This window comes from Heptranchias perlo, chromosome 2 (genome assembly GCF_035084215.1).
Source record: "Heptranchias perlo isolate sHepPer1 chromosome 2, sHepPer1.hap1, whole genome shotgun sequence".
NCBI lineage: Eukaryota > Metazoa > Chordata > Chondrichthyes > Hexanchiformes > Hexanchidae > Heptranchias > Heptranchias perlo.
The window spans coordinates 127222607-127244924 of record NC_090326.1 but is presented as its reverse complement, the minus strand read 5'-3'; the positions used below and the strand labels follow the sequence as shown (position 1 = coordinate 127244924).

The 22318-nt window shown below is 43.8% G+C and overlaps 1 protein-coding gene across 1 annotated transcript in view; it reads right to left on the bottom strand.

Annotated features, from left to right (window-relative positions):
- Positions 1-22318, bottom strand: part of plxdc2b (plexin domain containing 2b) — a 390151-nt gene that overhangs the window by 15730 nt on the left and 352103 nt on the right. Inside the window, exon 14 of the mRNA XM_068007092.1 lies at positions 4794-4954. Within this exon, the coding sequence (XP_067863193.1) occupies positions 4794-4954 (161 nt within the window). The remainder of the gene's footprint in view (positions 1-4793; positions 4955-22318) is intronic.

Here is a 22318-nt window from a genome sequence, read left to right as displayed (position 1 = left end):
CATGAAGCTTGGTAAATAAGGTTGGTGAACTGTAGGCGCAAATAGCCACATGGGAATATGATGTCGTGGCAATAACAGAGACCTTGGTCAAAAAAGGGCAGGACTGGGTACCAAATATCCCTGGGTACAAAGTGTTCAGGAAAGATAGGGAAGGAAAGAAAGGAGGGGGTGGCAGTATTGATTAAGGAAATTAAGGTGGAGAGAGAGGATGCCCTTGAGGGGTCAAGAATCTATTTGGTTAGATTTAAGGAGCAAGAGAGGTGCCATTACACTACTGGGTGTATTCTACAGGCCACCAACTAGTGGGAAAGATACAGAGGAGCAAATTTGCAGGGAAATTACAGAGAGGTGCAAAAACCATAAAGAACCATACTGGAGGACTTCAATTATCCTAATATAGACTGGGATAGTAATAAGGTGAAGGGCAGAGAAGGGTAAGAATTTCTGAAGTGTGTTCAGGAGAACTTTCTTGATCAGTATGTTTCTGGCCCAACGAGGATGGAAGCATTGTTGGATCTGGTTCTGGGGAATGAGGTGGGTCAAGTGGAGCAAGTGTCAGTGGGGGAACATTTAGGGTTTCAGCAATCATAGTATCATAAGGTTTAGATTAGTAATGGAAAAGGACACAGAGCAATCTAGAGTAAAAATATTTAATTGGAGGAGGACCAATTTCAGTGGGTTGAGAACGGATCTGGCCCGGGTAAACTGGATACAAAGATTGGCGGGCAAAACTGTAATTGAACAATGGGTGGTCTTTAAAGAAGAGATGGTTCCGGTACAGTCTAGGTACATTCCCACAACGGGGAAAGGTAGGACAACCAAAACCTGACCTCCCTGGGTGACGAAAGAGATAGAGAGCAAGGTGAAGCAGTAAAACGGGGCATATGACAGATGTTAGGTTGTTAATACAAGTGAGAACCAGGCTGATTATAGAAAGTTCAGAGGGGAGGTGAAAAAGGAAGTAAGAGGGACAGAGAGAGAGTACAAGAATAGACTGGTAACTAACATAAAAGAAAATCCAAAAGTCTTCTATCGGCATATAAATAGTAAACAGGTTGATGTTGTGTATATGGACTTCCAAAAGGTGTTTGATAAAGTGCCACATAATAGGCTTGTCAATGAAATTGAAGCCCACGGAATAAAAGGGGCAGTGGCAACATGGATACAGAGAGTAGTGGTGAATGGCTGTTTTTCAGGCTGGAGGATGGTATGCAGGGGTTGGTACTGGGACCATTGCTTCTCTTGATATATATTAATGACTTGGACTTGGGTGTGCGGGGCACGATTTCAATTTCAAAATTTGCAGATGACCGGACTGGAGAATTTTAGCTATGAGGAAAGATTGGATAGGCTAGGGTTGTTCTTTTTGGAACAGAGGAGGTTGAGGGGTGATTTAATTGAGGTGTACAAAATTATGAAGGGCCTATTTCCCTTAGCAGAGAGGTCAATAACTAAGGGGCATAGATTTAAAGTAATTGGTAGAAGGATCAGAGGGGAGCTGAGGAAAATATTTTTCAGCCAGAAGGTGGTGGGGGTCTGGAACTCACTGCCTGAAAGGGTGGTAGAGGCAGAAATCCTCATCACATTTAAAAAGTACTTGGATATGCACTTGAAGTGCCAGAACCTTCAAGGCAATGGATCAAGTGCTGGAAAGTGGAATTAGGCTTGGTAGCTCTTTTTCGACTGGCACAGACACGATGCACCAAATGGCCTCCTTCTGTGCAATAAATTTTCTATGTTTCTATATATGTTTCTGTGACACAAAGCTTGGAAGTGTAGTAAACAGTGAAGAGGATAGTGATAGACTTCAAGAGGACATAGACAGTGGAATGGATGGACACGCAGCAGATGAAATTTAACGGTGAGAAGTGTGAGGTGATACATTTAGGTGGGAAGAATGAGGAGAGGCAATATAAACTAAAGGGTACAACTCTAATGGGGATACCGGAACAGAGAGACCTGGGGGTATATGTACAAAGGTTGTTGAAGGTGGCAGGACAGGTTGAGAAAGTGGTTAAGAAAGCATACGGGATCCTGGGCTTTATAAATAGAGGCATGGAGTACAAAAGCAAGATGGTTATGTTGAACCTTTATAAAACACTGGTTTGGCCACAATTGGAGTATTGTGTCCAATTCTGGGCACCGCCCTTTAGGAAGGATGTGAAGGCCTTAGAGGGGGTGCAGAAAAGATTTACTAGAATGGTTCCAGGGATGAGGGACTTTAGTTACGTGGACAAGACTGGAAAAGCTGGGATTGTTCTCTTTAGAGCACAGAAGGTTGAGAGGAAATTTGATGGAGGTGTTCAAAATCATGAAGGGTCTAGACAGAGTAAATAAAGAAAAACTGTTCCCACTGGTGGAAGGGTCACGAACCAGAGGAACGAAGGAACGGTCCGCAGCACTCAGGTAAGTCATGGAGAGGGGGTTTTGGGAGGGTCTCACAATTGTGTGGGAGAGAGTTTGGGGCAAAGGAGGCTTAAACTTTCCTTGTGGGACCCTTGCCCCTCAAGGAAAGTTTTAAAAAAATGTACCAGTTTGGGCCTCTTCTGGCTTCTGCTCCTCTTCCTGTCAGTTCACTTGGTGAGAAAGCCACAAAGGCTTCCACGCTCAGGCCCATGGCTAAAATAGCAGTTGGGCCTGATGATGTCAGCGAATCCGAATCTGCATATTCAAAGAAGGAGCCTGCTAGTTTCCAGCGGGTGTCTGTCTCGCCTGCTCAGAAGAGCAGGTTAAAATCATAGCCTGTGAGAAGAGAGCAGGAAAGTCCTCCAGGTGATTTTAATCGCCTGCCTGTCCGATTTTTGTCAGGTAGGGTTAAAATAATCCCTATAGGCAATGAATAGTTTTTCTCCTGGAGCATAGGGAAGGATACCAGTATATTGCATGATATAACTGTATGCATTAAAATGGCCTCCACATTTGGCATTCTCTGTGTGAAATTTATTTTTGAAGAAGTCATTTCAAACCTGCTTTGAATCCTAACAGTCCTTACAGATGTCTTCTGTAAACAGAATAAATCAAAGCAGAACAGTGGAAAACAAAACTTACTTCACTCATGAAGATAACTTTTATAGCTCACCAATTAGCTTCAACACTCGTGAGCTATTAAGATCTTCCCTTTGAATAGAAATGATTGGAATATTTGACTTTTCTTCATTGTGCATTTATATGTAGAATTTGTTTGGCATTCTTTTCACAAAGGAAACCGTTGGGATAGAACTGGATTATTTCATTGTGTATCACTGAATGATGCCGAGGAAAGTCAAACACACCATTCAGGTCTCTACAGACCAATCAATATTTGAGCCATTTAACACGGGATCTTTTTATCTCTTTGGTTTTCCATCTGTTTTCTTTGAAATATATTCAATGGATCCATTAAAATGAACAGATGTTTGTCTTTCTAAAGCTACTCCCGATCTACTGATATTTGCATCTAGTTGATGCAGTTTAATCACAGCTGACTGAACAGTCAAAATATTTGTTTCTAATTTTGAAATAGTTTACAGAAGCCTTACCTGTGCATATTTACAACAGAAACAGTTCACTGGAACAGTAAAGCTGGAAGCTATCATGTTGTTGGATTCAAGGTGTGTTTATACTGTGCGTACAAGTCTAAGACGACAGAATCGGTCCCAGCCAGGCAGTGTTTTGTTTATACTGCTTGGCTCCAATTCATATTCTCAGGTCCAAGTGAGAACTCCTCACACATATTCAGCTGCAGAGCTCCGTCCTTTTCAAGGAACCCCCTTGCCCCAGAATTTTTTAAATAGGGTTTTCCTGTGGATGCGGAATTTTGCGGTACCCGCAGTAAATGATACTATATAGCGGAAAGGGGCGTTCTCAGCCTCCTGTCTCATTCTCTGAGCAAAAGTGCAGCGGCAGGCTGGACAATACAGAAAGTCCTTCTCTGCAATTATATCCCCTGCCCTCGGCAGGATCATCAGATCAATTCGGGACCCGCTGGTAATTGATTTCTGTTGGCATCCAGAAGGTCCCAATCACTGGATCTACATTTACAGCTGCAGGCCACAAAATGCTGGGCGATCCTTGGGCTGGACAAGAGCACTGCACTTTTGAAAAAATGCTTGGGTCGAGTGCTGGGTCGGTCGATGTGGGGGAACTGCCTCTATAAACTCTAAAAGTAAGGTTAAGAATTATTGATGTTAGGAAAAAAGATGGCAGGATAATCTGCTATTCTAGAACATTATTCAGTAAATGAAATACTATGTATTTAAATATGCATATGCAGTGCTGTGCTTTTCACCCCATTTCAGAGTAGTAAAGAGCTGGTAGCATAGATCACTGCAGCAGCTCACATCACTCTCAGATGGTCATTGCAGTAAAGACACAGCATAAATAACAAATAAATAATTAGAAATGGAGGAGGACGAGATAGGCTGCAGTCTTTAGGTGTCTGTTATTTTTGTTAATCCTGATTTCAATAGCCATCTAACAGGAAAGGTTGCTGGTAATGACAACCTAGTTTATATATTCATCCTGAGGTGAATCTTCTCATCCAGGAGCTCTGGGGGTTTCATTGTAAGTCGACACTAGTTTCGTTAAAGGAGGCCTGTTTAGTTGTCTGTAGTGGTTTCATTATCAAAGGTTAACTATACAAAAAGCTTCATGTATAAAAGTAATTAGGGGCTGAAATTCCCGCTGACACTCATTTTGATAAAAGCAGGCTTGAGTAAAAAGTGGTTTGATACAATTTTTTACTCATGAATTTTGGTCCCCTAGTGTATCAACAAATTTGGAACACAATTTTAGATGATATCACCAGGGTATACCTCAATGAAGAAGAGACTTGCTGCTGATGTTGGATGGTGGTACATATAAAATGTCACGAGGACTGCTGCTACAACAATGATGATAACCAGGAGGATCCCCACAATCAAGCCAGTATGGACAGTGTCACCTTTCTTCTCTGCAGTGCTGTGAGCTGTAGAAGCTGGAAGAACAGTAAGAAAAAAAAAGTGACATTTTAACAACTCCTACTAAAATATTCAGATAGGATGTGGCACACACATTCTGGAATTTCACTGCCCTCAAGTAGTAAACCTAAAAACTATTTGAGTGTAATTGTTAATGAGGCCTGACAGGTTTGACACACACTGTCCCTGTGGGTTGACATGTATGCAAATAAGACTGATAACATCTGTGATATTTTATCTCCACAGATTAAATTTGGTAAAGCAGTCATATTTGAATTTCAGGTAATTCTGGCTGCTCCAGCTATCAAGGCAACATTAAAGAATTTATCACTGATCATCATAGTTCCAAATATTAGGGTCAAGGAAATGGAGTAAAAAATCATGTGACATAATTTACAAGAGCAAATAATTTTTAAGGCATCATAAATTTAACAAAGGGCTTCATTAAAGATGGGCATCAAGCCATCTTGTTAACTATTTTCAAATATGATCATTACTGGAAGAAGGCTCAGGCAAATATTCGCAATGATTTAGTTCACATTGCGTGGTGTGTTGAATTTCATTTATGAATCATACACCATCTTTTGAAGACCAACGACTAATTTTATACATACACTTTGAAAAGCTACGAGCATTCGATGATTCCTTGAAGCGACAGGTGTCAGCTTGGCTCAGTCGGTAGCAATATCGCTTCTGGGTCAGAACATTGTAGGTTTGAGCTCATAATCTAGTTTAATACTCCAGTACAGTACTTAAGGAGTGCTGCATTATTAGAGGTGTCAGATGTGATTTAAATTGTTCTGGTGAATGCACTATATGAAGGAGAACAGAGAACTCTCTCAGTATGTGAAGGGCATCAGCTCCATCCTGCATCATAATGTAATTCTGTTGGTGCAAATATACATTACTGTTAAACAGCAACAGAAATTCTCTTCTGGCTGTGAAACTTTGTATACCCCAGTGGCTTTTGAACTGCAGCTGACCAAATTATGGATTCTTTGAAAGGCAATAGGTTAATGTTTGAAGATTCTTATCAGACAGGTGTCAAAGAAAGCAAACTCGCAGACGTGGTCATCATCTTTAATGTCGATCGACAGTTCTGACGGGCCACAGCGAAAAATCGCATAGACCACCTCAGAAGACTAACACAGGACGCAACCAACAGAGTACCCTTCGTCGTCCAGTACTTCCCCGGAGCGGAGAAACTACGCCATGTTCTCCGCAGCCTTCAACATGTCATCGATGACAACGAACACCTCGCTAAGGCCATCCCCACACCTCCACTACTCGCCTTCAAACAGCCAACCAACCTCAAACAGACCATCGTTCGCAGCAAATTACCCAGCTTTCAGGAGAACAGAGTCCACGACACCACACAACCCTGCCACGGCAACCTCTGCAAGACATGCCAGATGATCGACACAGATACCACCATCACAGGAGAGGACACCACCCACCAGGTACATGGTTCATACTCCTGTGACTCGGCCAACGTTGTCTACCTCATACGTTGCAGGAAAGGATGCCCTGGAGCATGGTACATTGGCGAGACCATGCAGACACTGCGACAACGGATGAACGGACACCGCGCAACAATCGCCAGACAGGAGGGTTCCCTCCCAGTCGGGGAACACTTCAGCAGTCAAGGACATTCAGCCACCGATCTTCGGGTAAGCATTCTCCAAGGCGGCCTTCGAGACACACGACAACGCAAAATCGTCGAACAGAAATTGATAGCCAAGTTCCGCACCCATGAGGACGGCCTCGACCGGGATCTTGGGTTCATGTCACGCGACACGTAACCCCACCAGCGAATAAAAGTTATCTGTTTTTAATACAACGGGTCATTCTCTGTCTTTCTCTTCCTTTCGGATGTTTCTCCCTCTCTCTCTCTGTCTTTTGTTCTGGCCGTTTGTATATTCGGTGGTCCTGTATGTAATGTCGCTCTGTCTGAACACTTTGATTTTTAAAAAATGTTTTATTCGTTCACGGGATGTGGGCGTCGCTGTCAAGGCCAGCATTTTTTGCCCATCCCTAATTGCCCTTGAGAAGGTGGTGGTGAGCCACCTTCTTGAACCGCTGCAGTCCGTGTGGTGAAGGTTCTCCCAGTGCTGGTGGGAAGGGAGTTCCAGGATTTTGACCCAGCGACAATGAAGGAACGGCGATATATTTCCAAGTCGGGATGGTGTGTGACTTGGAGGGGAACGTGCAGGTGGTGTTGTTCCCATGTGCCTGCTGCTCTTGTCCTTCTAGGTGGTAGAGGTCGCGGGTTTGGGAGGTGCTGTCGAAGAAGCCTTGGCGAGTTGCTGCAGTGCATCCTGTGGATCGTGCACACTGCAGCCACAGTGCGCCGGTGGTGAAGGGAGTGAATGTTTAGGGTGGTGGATGGGGTGCCAATCAAGCGGGCTGCTTTATCTTGGATGGTGTCGAGCTTCTTGAGTGTTGTTGGAGCTGCACTCATCCAGGCAAGTGGAGAGTATTCCATCACAATCCTGACTTGTGCCTTGTAGATGGTGGAAAGGCTTTGGGGAGTCAGGAGGTGAGTCACTCGCCGCAGAATACCCAGCCTCTGACCTGCTCTAGTAGCCACAGTATTTATATGGCTGGTCCAGTTAAGTTTCTGGTCAATGGTGACCCCCAGGATGTTGATGGTGGGGGATTCGGCGATGGTAATGCCGTTGAATGTCAAGGGGAGGTGGTTAGACTCTCTCTTGTTGAGATGGTCATTGCCTGGCATTTATCTGGCGCGAATGTTACTTGCCACTTATGAGCCCAAGCCTGGATGTTGTCCAGGTCTTGCTGCATGCGGGCTCGGACTGCTTCATTATTTGAGGGGTTGCGAATGGAACTGAACACTGTGCAGTCATCAGCGAACATCCCCGTTTCTGACCTTATGATGGAGGGAAGGTCATTGATGAAGCAGCTGAAGATGGTTGGGCCTAGGACACTGCCCTGAGGAACTCCTGCAGCAATGTCCTGGGGCTGAGAAGATTGTCCTCCAACAACCACTACCATCTTCCTTTGTGCTAAGTATGACTTCAGCCACTGGAGAGTTTTCCCCCTGATTCCCATTGACTTCAATTTTACTACGGCTCCTTGGTGCCACACTCGGTCAAATGCTGCCTTGATGTCAAGGGCAGTCACTCTCACCTCACCTCTGGAATTCAGCTCTTTTGTCCATGTTTGGACCAAGGCTGTAATGAGGTCTGGAGCCGAGTGGTCCTGGCGGAACCCAAACTGAGCATCGGTGAGCAGGTTATTGGTGAGTAAGTGCCACTTGATAGCACTGTTGACGACACCTTCCATCACTTTGCTGATGATTGAGAGTAGACTGATGGGGCGGTAATTGGCCGGATTGGATTTGTCCTGCTTTTTGTGGACAGGACATACCTGGGCAATTTTCCACATTGTCGGGTAGATGCCAGTGTTGTAGCTGTACTGGAACAGCTTGGCTGGAGGCGCAGCTAGTTCTGGAGCACAAGTCTTCAGCACTACAGTTGGGATGTTGTCGGGGCCCATAGCCTTTGCTGTATCCAGTGCACTCAGCCGTTTCTTGATATCACGTGGAGTGAATCGAATTGGCCGAAGACTGGCTTCTGTGATGGTGGGGATATCTGGAGGAGGCCGAGATGGATCATCCACTCGGCACTTCTGGCTGAAGATGGTTGCAAACGCTTCAGCCTTGTCTTTTGCACTCACGTGCTGGACTCCGCCATCATTGAGGATGGGGATGTTTGCAGAGCCTCCTCCTCCCGTTAGTTGTTTAATTGTCCACCACCATTCACGACTGGATGTGGCAGGACTGCAGAGCTTTGATCTGATCCGTTGGTTGTGGAATCGCTTTGCTCTGTCTATAGCATGTTGCTTCCGCTGTTTAGCATGCATGTAGTCCTGAGTTGTAGCTTCACCAGGTTGGCACCTCATTTTTAGGTATGCCTGGTGCTGCTCCTGGCATGCTCTTCTACACTCCTCATTGAACCAGGGTTGATCCTCTGGCTTGTTGGTAATGGTAGAGTGAGGAATATGCCGGGCCATGAGGTTACAGATTGTGCTGGAATACAATTCTGCTGATGCTGATGGCCCACAGCGCCTCATGGATGCCCAGTTTTTTTGAGCTGGTAGATCCACTCTGAATCTATCCCATTTAGCACGGTGGTAGTGCCACACAACACGTTGGATGGTGTCCTCAGTGCGAAGACGGGACTTCATCTCCACGAGGACTGTGCGGTGGTCACTCCTACCAATACTGTCGTGGACAGATGCATTTGCGACAGGTAGATTGGTGAGGACGAGGTCAAGTAAGTTTTTCCCTCGTGTTGGTTCGCTCACCACCTGCCGCAGGCCCAGTCTATCAGTTATGTCCTTCAGGACTCGGCCAGCTCGGTCAGTAGTGGTGCTACCGAGCCACTCTTGGTGATGGACATTGAAGTCCCCCACCCAGAGTACATTTTGTGCCCTTGCTACCCTCAGTGCTTCCTCCAAGTGGTGCTCAACATGGAGGAGGACTGATTCATCAGCTGAGGGAGGACGGTAGGTGGTAATCAGCAGGAGGTTTCCTTTTCCATGTTTGACCTGATGCCATGAGATTTCATGGGGTCCAGAGTCAATGTTGAGGACTCCCAGGGCCACTCCCTCCTGACTGTATATCACTGTACCACCACCTCTGGTGGGTCTGTCCTGCCGGTGGGACAGGACATATCCAGGGATGGTGATGGAAGAGTCTGGGACGTTGGCTGAAAGATATGATTCTGTGAGTATGGCTATGTCAGGCTGTTGCTTGACTAGTCTGTGGGACAGCTCTCCCAATTTTGGCACAAGTCCCCAGATGTTAGTAAGGAGGACCTTGCAGGGTCGACTGGGCTTGGTGTTTTGCCGTTGTCGTGTCCGGTGCCTAGTGGTCCGATGCCGGGTGGTCCGTCCGGTTTTATTCTTTTTCTGACTTTTCGTAGCGAGATTTTACAACTGAGTGGCTTGCTAGGCCATTTCAGAGGGCAATTAAGAATCAACCACATTGCTGTGGGTCTGGAGTCACATATAGGCCAGACCGGGTAAGGACGGCAGGTTTCCTTCCCTAAAGGACATTAGATGGGTTTTTACGACAATCCGGTAGTTTCATGGCCTTGACAACGTTCAAGGAATCCCACACTCATCCGACGAAGGAGATAATCTCCGAAAGCTTGTGATTTTCAAATAAAATTGTTGGACTATAACCTGGTGTTGTAAGATTCTTTACAATCATCTTTAATGGCTGGCTCATTAAAAAAAAGCTTTGTCTTACAAAAGCTGTGCGAGTGTTAGGAATTCCTGGGTAATGCAAAAGCTGGATGGCAGTGATCATTAACATACTCCTCACACAGAAGTACCTAACGATGATCCAGGTCCCCTTTAAAAAGTACAAATTGCACATCCTTTGTTTCTTTTCCTGCCATGGAGCTCTGGCAGCTGGCAGCATTGCTGGCTCTTGCTCTTCCTGCTTGTCCTCGGGTTCCTGGTCATCCTCTTTGTCTTCCTCACATGGTGGCTCCCTTTGCAGGGCGAAGTTGAGGAAAATGCAGCATACCATGATGAATCTGGAGACTCTTTCGGGGCTGTACTGAAGGACGCCCCCAGACCTATCCAGTTAGTGGAACCTTTATTTTAGAATGCCAATTGTTTGTTCTGACAGAGCATGGCTCTCATTATAGTGCTTCTTAGTGTCAATGCTCAGGTTCAGGAGTCATGAGCCAGGTGGTCAGGGGAAATCCCTTGTCACCTAACAGCCAGCCTGACACCCGATGGTGGAATACCGAGTGGATGAAGGACTGACGTAGGACAAATGCATCATGATACTGCCAGAAAACCTACAGAACTACATGATCCACTGTCTGTGGTCACACACCAGCCGCTCATTCCAAGTGCGGAAGCCCTTCTTGTTGATGACTAGTTTGGTGTCTTCATATGGAGTATGCAGGGCAATCTGTATGCAATCAATGATATCCTAAACCTGTGGGAAGCCCGCAATTCTGGTGAAACCCAGGGGTTTTTCCACTTGTTTAGCTACTTCCATCAGAAAGGTGATAAATTGGTTGTGCTTTTCGAAGAGGGCATCTGTGACCTGCCTGATGCAGCAGTGCACAGCAAATTGACTGATGTTGCTTATGTCACCCGTTGCAGTCTGGAATGCCCAAGAGGTGTAGAAATTGAGGACACAGTAGCATTTACAGCCACAGGCAGCAATGTACATGATCTAGTACTGGGCTGCAGTTGGTGCTGCAACAGGTGACAAAACTCTGCAACAGCCTCCCTGGTGAAGAGGAGCTGCCAGATACACTGCTCTTTACTGAAATTGATGTCAGGGGTTCCAAAAACGATTCCAATGCTCCCCTGGCCGGCCTCCCACCTTGCACCCTCTGTAAACTTGAGCTCACCCGAAACACTGCTGCCCGTATCCTAACTCGCATCAAGTCTCGTTCAGCATTCACCCCTGTGCTCACTGACCTACATTGGCTTCCAGTCCGGCAGCACTTTGATTTTAAAATTCCCTTGTTTTCAAATCCCTCCATGGCCTCACCCCTCCCTATCTCTGTAACCTCCTGCAGCCCTACAACCCTCCGAGATCTCTGCGCTCCTCCAATTCTGGCCTCTTGCGCATCCCCGATTTTAATCGCTCTACTATTGGCAGTCATGCCCTCAGCTGCCTAGGCCCTAAGCTCTGGAATTCCCTCCCTAAACCTCTCTGTCTCTTTACCTCTCTCTCCTCTTTAAGATGCTCCTTAAAACCTACCTTTTTGACTTAGCATTTAGTCACCTGTCCTAAGTGGCTTGGTGTCAAATTTTGTCTGATTAATGCTCCTGTGAAGCACCTTGGGATGTTTTGCTGCATTAAAGGCGCTATATAAATGCAAATTGTTGTTGTTGTAGGGCATTCTATAGTGCAAGACCCACATGGTGCAAGGCCTCCTGCGCCCTCCCCTCCTTCACACTCTACTGCCAGCAGCTGCAGGTCTCTGCTCTCTACCTTGCTGCTGTTCCTCCTCTTCCTCATCCTCCAGCCCCAATGGCAGCGTGAGCAACACCAATAATGAGCTGAAGCCCCTGCACAGAGATCGTATTGAAGCTCCTAAAAGTTGCTTGTTTTCTGCCTGCAAACAGCTATTGCAGCCACAAAAGCCAAAAAGAGGCCTATAAGCCCACTGGCAGCCTAAAAAGACTAACCAGAGACTTACCCGAGTGCAGCTGAGGATCCCTTTAATTATCGCTGATGCAGCCTGCTCGCTGACTGTTGACGCCAAGAATTACTGGGTGGGATAAGAATTCACCAATCTGGTGTTCTGACAATTCAATTTGGGAAAAGGGTCCTTCAACAGGCGAAGGACCATTATTTTAATATTTTAATGAAGCCCCCACTGCTTACAGGCAGCCTAGCCCAATATGCCAGCTGGCACACTTCTGGGAGAGATCAGGACCCGAAATTCATTCTCCAGATGTTCAATTTTAGGCCCAAAAACTGGTGCAATGATGTTGAATTTCTTCCCCTTTGTGTATAATGCAAATTGTTCAGAATAAGAATATATAAATTGCATTAAAAATAAGACACGTCAGATTGTTTTTCCTTCTGATAATTTCATAATATAAAAGTTTGGTATCAAAATTTTCTGACTTCTCGGAAATATTGCGTTGCTGCGGGTACGAAGAATAGCTTTTAAGCTAGTGTGTGTTAGTGTGCGACAAGTCTGTAACATATCAAAGGTGGCATAATGAATTCAGAGTGTGTCAAACCGTGAGACTGATGCTTAGGGGGGTTTATCAATGTCATCTGAATTCCCAAATGAATGTCATTCTTGAAACATAAATGGAATTTCTCCACTTTGGGAAAGGGGGGTTGTTTGCTTTATTTTTTTGCTAGACCTAGTTTTCATGCAGGGTATTGGACAAGGGGCTCACAAGGTAGAATCAAATTATTTAACCTGACGTTCCCTTGCACTACCTAATTTGAGCTATAACAATGCTATATTCCACTCGAGGTGACATATCCTGTACAAATTACATTATCTTATTTTGATTGGGCTGCATATTGATGCTCTGGATATACTGAATAATTTTTGCACAGTCTACACATCCCCCAGCAGGCCCAGGCTGCTTTAAATCCAATTGTCTAATGTTTTTTTTCCCTTTAAAGTGTGCTTTTTAATGTTGTTTGATTGAAACTTAATTCTATTTAATGTAGGTTTTAGTGAATTATTCAAACTGAGATAAACATACTGATATAATGAATTTACATTGACAAAAATTTTGGTTTCTACATTTTCTATAAACAACTGCTGAATTTTCCCTATGGAACTGCAGTACAAATTATATCCACACTGGAAAACTATATTGGACTGCACTTGTGCCATGGTATTCTGGGTGACTAATTTTGCACTATTGATTTTTTTTCACCCAGCATTACTTAAGCTAAATGAATGCATCAGTTGTTGGCCCGTGGCTGTTAATAACACCGTGAGATATATCCCCTGTTATTCAGCTATAAACAGTAGCATTAATTATACCAACTGTCAGATGGTCTTAATAATGCGAAAACCATGAAAAAAAACTGGATCGTTCACCAAACACTAATCTGGGGTAAGAGAACAGAGCATGCTGCAATTATACTGGCTCACTGTAATAGATAAACTAAAGTTTAATTAGAGTAAACAATTAACAGTTAATGTTATGTGTGGTAAATATAGAATTGTAGTCTGTATATAGCACAGCCTCATCGGTACCTGCTCACGTCCTTCATACAGGCTCTTCTCAATCTGCTGCTAGAGATTTCCCTGGCATCAAATAATCCACCACATGCAGATAGATTAGTCAAGCTGCTACAAATGGCCAACCAACAAAGGCCTGGTGGTTATTTGGAGGATATTTTGACCCAACAACCACCGCAACTCCTGTCATAATCACCTTCCTGAAACACAATAGATGGGCTGGAGTAGTCCTTGCTTATATTGAAAGCCTTACCATGGAAGGGTGAAGGTCGGAAGCAACCTGCCGACAGAATTACTTCCTCCTTTTGGAGTGTTGAGGACCATTTATGGGTTCCCTGATATGTGACATTCAGGCACAGTATTTGAGTAATGGTTCTCCGGGCTACGTGTTATGAAACATTTGTACACCAGGGTAGTGGATTCTCTTCCCAGCAGCAGTGTTCTGGCAGGGCAGAACTTCCGCCTGCCCCCTTTCACTGCTGCAACTCTGAACCAGGAAACAGAAGTGATGGCCAGCAGCTAAAAGGGTAGAAGCACCCTGAAAAATGGCACAGCAGTTGATTGATAGGTCTCAGTAGAGACCAAAGTCCAGAAAGCAAGGTAAGTGGAGGCCAGAATGAAAGGCAAGGAGGCCACATCAAGGCCCTCTCTTTACTTGGGAGGGGATAACATCAGGGCTATTACCGCTGCTTCCTGGAGATTTCCATCACGTTCCCCTTGGCAGCCTCGGAAAGTGTCGATATCAGGGGTGGATGGGAGGGAAATCCATTGGGGACCCAGCCCTGCACCTCCCTCCACTCCCATCAGGCACCAGTACCCCGCTGGATGTCAACTCAATATTCAAAGGTTGGAGCTTTGGTCTCTGCTATGATGGGGACAATGTCCCTCCACTTTCGTTGGACATGAGTATCTCGTTCTTCATTAACCCAGTATTCAGGGACTGGAACTCTTGTCTCCGCTTTCTGGGCCTGTCTCGAGTGGGGATCAAACCCATAAACCTCCAACACAGGGGCAGGAATGCTACCAGTGAGCCAATCATCACTCCTGAAAAATAACTCAATTTAGTGTGTTTTTAATTTTCACTGATGTAAGTTATTATTCCACTGAAGAGTGAAATTATTGTTCATATCGAGAAAATAAAAGTCTTTGCAAAGTAAATGATGCAAAAATATATTCAGACACCAAATCCTATCACAGCAACATAAATAATGGTTTGTTGCTTGGTGTAACACAATTCTTTGATTTGTATTTTAAATTAAACGGTGACAGATATGTCACTTTTTAATTTATTGCACTATTCACGAAGACAAAGTTACTAAAGATAATGTCCCCGATATTAACGCAAAGGTGGGTTCCAAGCCTGGGGCGGAGGGGTGGGGGGGAAATTGCGTGATTACCGACCCGCCTGTCCTAGTGATTGACATGCCTCCGGCGTGTAGGTTACTCACGCAGCCAAACGCACCTCCGTTAAACCCGGAAGTGGGCGCGTTGTAGCTGAGTTGCAGTCATGCTTCAAATTTCTGCAATTTTTACATCCCGCCTGACCCCAACCCACCCGCGCTTGGGGGTTAAAATTCACCCCAATGTTTACATTTCATGCCGCTTGGTAAAATTGCAATTGTAAATAAATTTCTAGATTTTTGCATTCTGCCACGTCAAATCATTTCAATAAATTGTTACTCACTTGATGGAGGTGCCTTTGGTGATCTTGTAAACTAGTCATACTTTGCAATAAATGTTATTCCTACCAAAGATACCCAGATATCACTAATATTTTGATAAAATTGTACATAACAAGAAATAATACAAGGCCCAGAAATGTCCTTGGAGCCACACCTGCTCCACTGCCCACCATTGCTAGAAGTGCAGCAGAAACCCCGTTTCCACCATACTTCCGATGAGATTACAGCGACAGAGTGGGAGCAGCTCTGAGGAAATTCCCGCGCAATGTCTAATATGTTTAGTATGTCAGAGTAAATTGTTAACTATCAGACCATCACCCATATCTTACATTTTGCAGAAGGAATGGGATAAAAGTGTCCTCTCTCTGGGGAGATTTCCTTTGTTCATTAGCTGGACTAAGATTGTAAGCATGTTTACAAAGAACTTGTTTACTGCAGTGCCTGGGGTGTCAGAACTCGCAGGGCTTGTTCATAATAGTTGACTACACTCTCAGCAGGACTGTCTACATGAGTTACTTGTGTCCATGAAAAATACACTGTAAGGTCTGAGGAGAAGAATGGAATCATCCACCTCCTGGATCTGCGAGTCACAAACAGTTGTTTGCATTACAGTTTGCCATGGAGCAGATGGCGCTTCCTACGACATCTGTACTACAGCTGTTGGTAGCACAGCCATAGGCATAGTGGAAGCATCTCTCATTAATTCTCTCACTGCTGTGAAAGAAGCCTTGGGCTCAAAGCTTGGCCAGCTTCAATATGCTAGGAGGTCACACAGAGACATCTTTGATGCAGATATTCAAGTACCTGTGAACTGTCCAAAGTTCTGCTCTCAGACAGATCGATGGCCGTATTGAGGGAGTGCCTAGCAGCAGTGACATGAATCAGGTGCCTGGTTCTGAAGCCAACACTGAGTCCAGGCTATCAAGCGTATGGGCATAAGTGACAGCAGCAGTGCCAGAACACATGCTGGACAGGCAGCTATCCCAATGCCAGATGTATCTGATTCAGATTTAGGACCTTTTCAATGCACATGATAAGGTGGACTAAGGTTACCAAGATCCCAGCAGGTTGTCACACTTACTACTTCCACAATGGAAAAATTTCGAAGGAGTAGATAAGGTACCATACAATGGAAACAAACTACATCAGGAAGGGGAAGCACCGTGGCAAATCACACTGACAACATAATGCACCACATAATTGGTGAAATAAATACAGAGCACCTCATTTGGACATTTTGCTGGTATTTGTATCATTTAAAGAAAGAAAGAACTTCACAGACATATAAGTACTTTTAAAATGTACAATCTTAGCTAAAAGGTTGGGTAACACAACATCTAGAGACGGAGAGTATAATAAAAAATAGTCAGCATGGATTCCTAAAAGGAAGGTCATGTTTAACCAACTTTATTGAATTCTCTGAAGAAATAACAGGAAGTGCAAACAAGGGCAGTGCAGTGGACGTGGTATACATGGACTTTCAGAAGGCCTTCGATAAGGTGCCACGTAAGGGACTCATGAGAAAAATCAGGGCCTGTTCAGTTAGGGGCCAGGTAGCAGAATGGATTGAAAGAAAGCTACAAAATAGAAAACAGTGGGTAGGAGTTAAGGCAAGTTTTTTGGACAGGCAGATAGTAGGAAGTGGTGTCCCATAGGGATCCAAGCTGAAATCACTGTTGTTCACCATGTAGATAAACGATTTGGACTTAGAAATTGGAGCTATAGTGTCGGAATTTGCAGATGATACTAAATTGGGGGGTATAGCTAATAATGTGGAGGACTGCATCAAAATACAGAAGACATAAACAGGTTTGCAGAGTGGGTGGATAAATGGCAAATGATATTCAATATAGCAAAATGTTAGGTGGTTAATTTTGATAGGAGGAATAAGGAGGCCACATTAGAAACTAAATGCGGTGGAAGAGCAAAAAGATCTGGGAATACAAAGACATAAATCTCTGAAAGTAGCAATACAAGTTGAGAAGGCCATTAAGAATGCAAACAAAGAACTGGAGTTAATTTCTAGAGGAACAGAATAGAAAAGCAGGGAGGTAGTGTTAAATTTATCTGGAACCTTAGTTGGACCAAACTTGGAGTATTGTGGTCTCCATAGTACAAACATTTGCCTGAGGAAGGAGAAAATCTCCGAAAGCTTGTGAATTTAAAATAAAATTGCTGGACTATAACTTGGTGTTGTAAAATTGTTTACAATAGTACAAAAAGGATATTGAAGAAGTGAAAAGTGCAGAAACGATTTACAAGGATGTTACCAGAATTGAGAGGATACACAAACAAGAAAGATCGAGCAGATTGGGGCGCATTTCTCTGGAAAAGAGAAGACTAGGAAGAGACTTAATTGAGGTCTTTAAAGTTACAAAGGGGTTCAATAGCGTGGATGAAGTAGGGAGGGAGGTGGCTCGCGTGGAGCATAAACGCGGGCATAGACCAGTTGGGCCGAATGGCCTGTTTGTGTTGTAGACTCAATGTAACTCAATGTAAAGCTGTTACTATGTGTGGGTGAGTCCTGAACACGGGGCCATAAACATAAGATCTCCAGTAACGAATCAAATAAAGAATTCAGGAGGAACTTCTTTACACAGCAGAACGTGGAACTCACTGCCACATGGAGTGGTTGAAGCAGATAATATTGTTGCATTTAGGGGACGATTGAAGCATACATGAGGGAGAAGGAAGAGAGGAATACAGGGCCAGAGTGGGAATAGGTAATTAGAGTGGGAGGAGGCTTGTGTGAAGTATAAACACCAGCATAGAACAGTTGGGCCAAATGGCCTATTTTTGTGCTGTTGTTTCTATGTAATTCTATATAAATGATCAAATAATCTGTTCTGGTGATGTTGGTTGAAAGATAAATGTTGGTCAGGACACCAGGGAGAACTCCCGTTCCCTTCTTTGTATCGTGGCATGGGATCTTTTATGTCCACCTGAAACAGCAGAAGGGGCCTTGCTTTAACATCTCCGAAAGACGACACCTCCGACAGTGCAGCATTCCCTCAGTACTGCACTGGAATGTCAGCCTAGATTAAGTGCTCAAATCTCTGGAGTGGGGCTGCAACCCACTACTTTCAAACTCAGAGGTGAGAGTGCTGCTAATAAGCCAAGGCTCGCATTAGAAATAAATTGGGAGTACAGCAGAAGATAGGAATATAATGGTATATGAGGAAATTAATGGGGTAAGTGGTTTGGGGATTCTTACTTTTTTATTATTCGTTCATGGGATGTGGGCGTCGCTGTCAAGGCCAGCATTTTTTGCCCATCCCTAATTGCCCTTGAGAAGGTGGTGGTGAGCCACCTTCTTGAACCGCTGCAGTCCGTGTGGTGAAGGTTCTCCCAGTGCTGGTGGGAAGGGAGTTCCAGGATTTTGACCCAGCGACATTGAAGGAACGGTGATATATTTCCAAGTCGGGATGGTGTGTGACTTGGAGGGGAATGTGCAGGTGGTGTTGTTCCCATGTGCCTGCTGCTCTTGTCCTTCTAGATGGTAAAGGTCGCGGGTTTGGGAGGTGCTGTCGAAGAAGTCTTGGCGAGTTGCTGCAGTGCATCCTGTAGATGGTACACACTGCAGCCACGGTGCGCCAGTGGTGAAGGGAGTGAATATTTAGGGTGGTGGATGGGGTGCCAATCAAGTGGGCTGCTTTGTCCTGGATGATGTCGAGCTTCTTGAGTGTTGTTGGAACTGCACTCATCCAGGCAAGTGGAGAGTATTCCATCGCACTCATGACTTGTGCCTTGTAGATGGTGGAAAGGCTTTGGGGAGTCAGGAGGTGAGTCACTCACCGCAGAATACCCAGCCTCTGACCTGCTCTTGTACCCACAGTATTTATGTGGCTGGTCCAGTTAAGTTTCTGGTCAATGGTGACCCCCAGGATGTTGATGGGGGATTCGGCGATGGTAATGCCGTTGAATGTCAAGGGGAGGTGGTTAGACTCTCTCTTGTTGGAGAAATAGTGCAGCTGTGGCTCTCATTGGAAGGCATCTTGAATAGTACCTGATGCACTAGTCTTCCTTGTTGCATTGCTGGTTCGGCAGCTAATTCCTCACTGTCACATTCACTCTATTGCTCTGCCATGGCTTTACCATCCTATTCTTTGCTTCAAATGGTGAGGTCACTTTGCAGGATGAAGCTATGGTGCATTCAGCAAACAACAAATAATCATTCATGACACCCTGAGGGGTGATCATGAACAGCTTTCACTGAACAATATTTATGATTATAAAAAATATTTTAGAACCACAGTTCTGTCCCCAGTGGAGTGGAATATGCAGCAACACACTGTCAAACTTATTGTGACTTAAATATGATTTTGTGTAAAGAGCAGACCTGAAGCAGACAATGGGCTGGATTTTGCTGTGAAAATAATGGTGAGGCTAACAGCGCTCACCGTTATTTATGCGCAAATCAGACAGCAACTGCTGGCGAGCACACGTGCGCAGTTAAACGCGAAAATCCAGAAGTTGCTGTCTGAGATGTGCTGCCCCTCCATCAGCTTTGCGAAAATGGTATCTCGCTGTCTGACTCACCATTCAAATGTATTGAATGGCGTCAAGTTCCTGTACTGAAGGTGAAGATACAGACTAAACTCGCCACAAAAAGTTAGGACTTGCCCATTCCAGTCTAAGTACCCTCTTAAAGTCATGGTAAGTCTTAATTTCTGCCAAATAATCTTCCTGGCACTGAAAATTAACTTTTACAAATGCGGAATCTCATTACTTCAGCCTTTAATCATTGTTGGGAGATTTTTAAAAAAATTAAATAACACTTTTTAAAACTTATTCTTTCTGTCTCTTTTCTCTCTCTCTCTTAATCCAATCTTTCTTTCCCTCTCTTTATTTCCCTTTCTGTACCTGATTTGACATTGAATTCACTATTCTACCTTACACTTCCTGGTTCAGAATCTGCGCTGCTCATTAATGATTCTTCAATCTGATTGGTTAAGGGGGTACACAGTTGCTTGCCCTGTTCACAAAGGTCCCAGATGCCCTGTAGAGGGCGCCGTGCTGTTTAGATCTCTCATTTACAGTAACTTGCCGTGAAAAACCCCATAGAGAATCTATGGGCAAATGCAAGTCTAACCACTGTCTGGTGCCGTTCTTTTGTCGCTCACAGCAAAATCCGACCCATTAAGTTTGCACTAAGCAGGGAATGTAGATGAGCTCAGCAATGTCAATGACCGTTATCAAACATGTTCTGGAGTGTTTGGATCACTCTGTGAAGGAGAATGATTTATTCACTTGTCATAGCTGTTCTCACCTTGTTGAGCCTGTGATACTATTTAAAATGCCATCAATTATGATTATTTGTTTATAGCTGCTCAGATTTACTGGCATTCCTTTTGCAGCCCAAACCTATAATTGGATTGGTGCAATTTTGCTGTCATTGCATGATATCCTTTATCTTCTTTAATGATTAAATTGTCAATAAATTGAAAATCTCACAAAAAAGTTTAAACTTCTGATATGGTTTATTAGGTCATTGAACAATGATGTCATGACCATAATTTCCCACTAAAAATCAGATGAGCAACAAGTCAAGTCTAATCGTGAGAGAAATTTCAAAAGGCACCTCAAGGGCACTTTCTTTTGCAAAAGTAAAAGCTTTAGATTTGAATTTAAATTTTATTCATTTGATTTCAAATATCATGTCCGTTATCCTTCTGAGATATTTAGTGTAATAGTGTAACAATTGTACATTGTTTCTTTTTTTAATTGAAAAACCTAGGTGAAGGATCAAGGCCCTTGGTGCAGGACACCACCAAATGTGAAAACAGTAGATTGGAAGACAAGGTAAATCAAAAAGGACTTCAGGTGAAGGCCCAACACCCCCTTTTCAGGGCACTAAATGCGATCTTGCCGGCAGCACATACGTCCCATGAGAAAAAACATTGCTTAAATATAACTATATACACACAAATATTTACGCATGCTTTATATATTACTATATACTGTTTAAACTAAACCTCTGTTTAAACTAAACCTCTGTCACTGCTTCAACAGAGTTTGACTATTGATCTTCCTTTCAGATACTAAAATAAAATGAACTCTATACACCACAATGTAACTAAAAAAAAAGACCATTATTCTTAGTAAACCATATATTAGGAAAGGCCTTCACCATTCACTTACAGCTGCAGTTCTTCATTTCTACATCTTTCACATATGATATAAAAGTACAGCCATAGTTTAAGTTTACAGCTACCTATACTGCAGTCTCAGACAGGTATCTGTGGAGTATTAGGTGTAGCCGGCAGACTGGAATTATACTGGTAACTCTGCATCACTGAAATCAGTAATAAAAGAGCTTTGTGCATACGTACTTAGATACATGAAAAGAGTGCTGCATCCTACATCGCTAATGTTTAATGCTAGGAGAATGCTGATGGAAGTATCTGTTTTCTCCTAGCATTAAAAACATTGAGAAATAATGTAAAAAAGTGGTTCAACAAAATTGGAGCTAAACTATGAACTCAAAGCCCAACTGGAGACAGAAGGACCTGATTCCAAAGTTATACTGCCACTTTTCAATCCTGACCCAAATTGTTTTATATTAATGAAAAGCAGAAGCATCCTTATATCTTCCACTGTAAGCAGTCCACTTGAATTCTGAGTTGAGTAGCCATGAAAGAACAGTATGTTATAATGCAATTTATGGTGTCATGTTGCTACATTCTTCATAACAACAGTGACACTGTACATGTATATAAAAATTTCCTCCAGTTGAACATTGGGAAGGCCAAAGCCATTGTTTTTGGCCCCCTTCTGTCCCCTCACCACTTCCAACCACCTCCCCGGCCTTTGTCTCAGGTTGAGCCAGATTGTTCATAACCTCGGTGTCCTATTATGTGAAGCATTTTGGGATATTTTTCTATGTTAAAGGCGCTTTATAAATTCAAGTTGTTATTGTATGTAAAGTACTGAGACTATCATTTAAACACTGGAATGAAACAGTTATGCA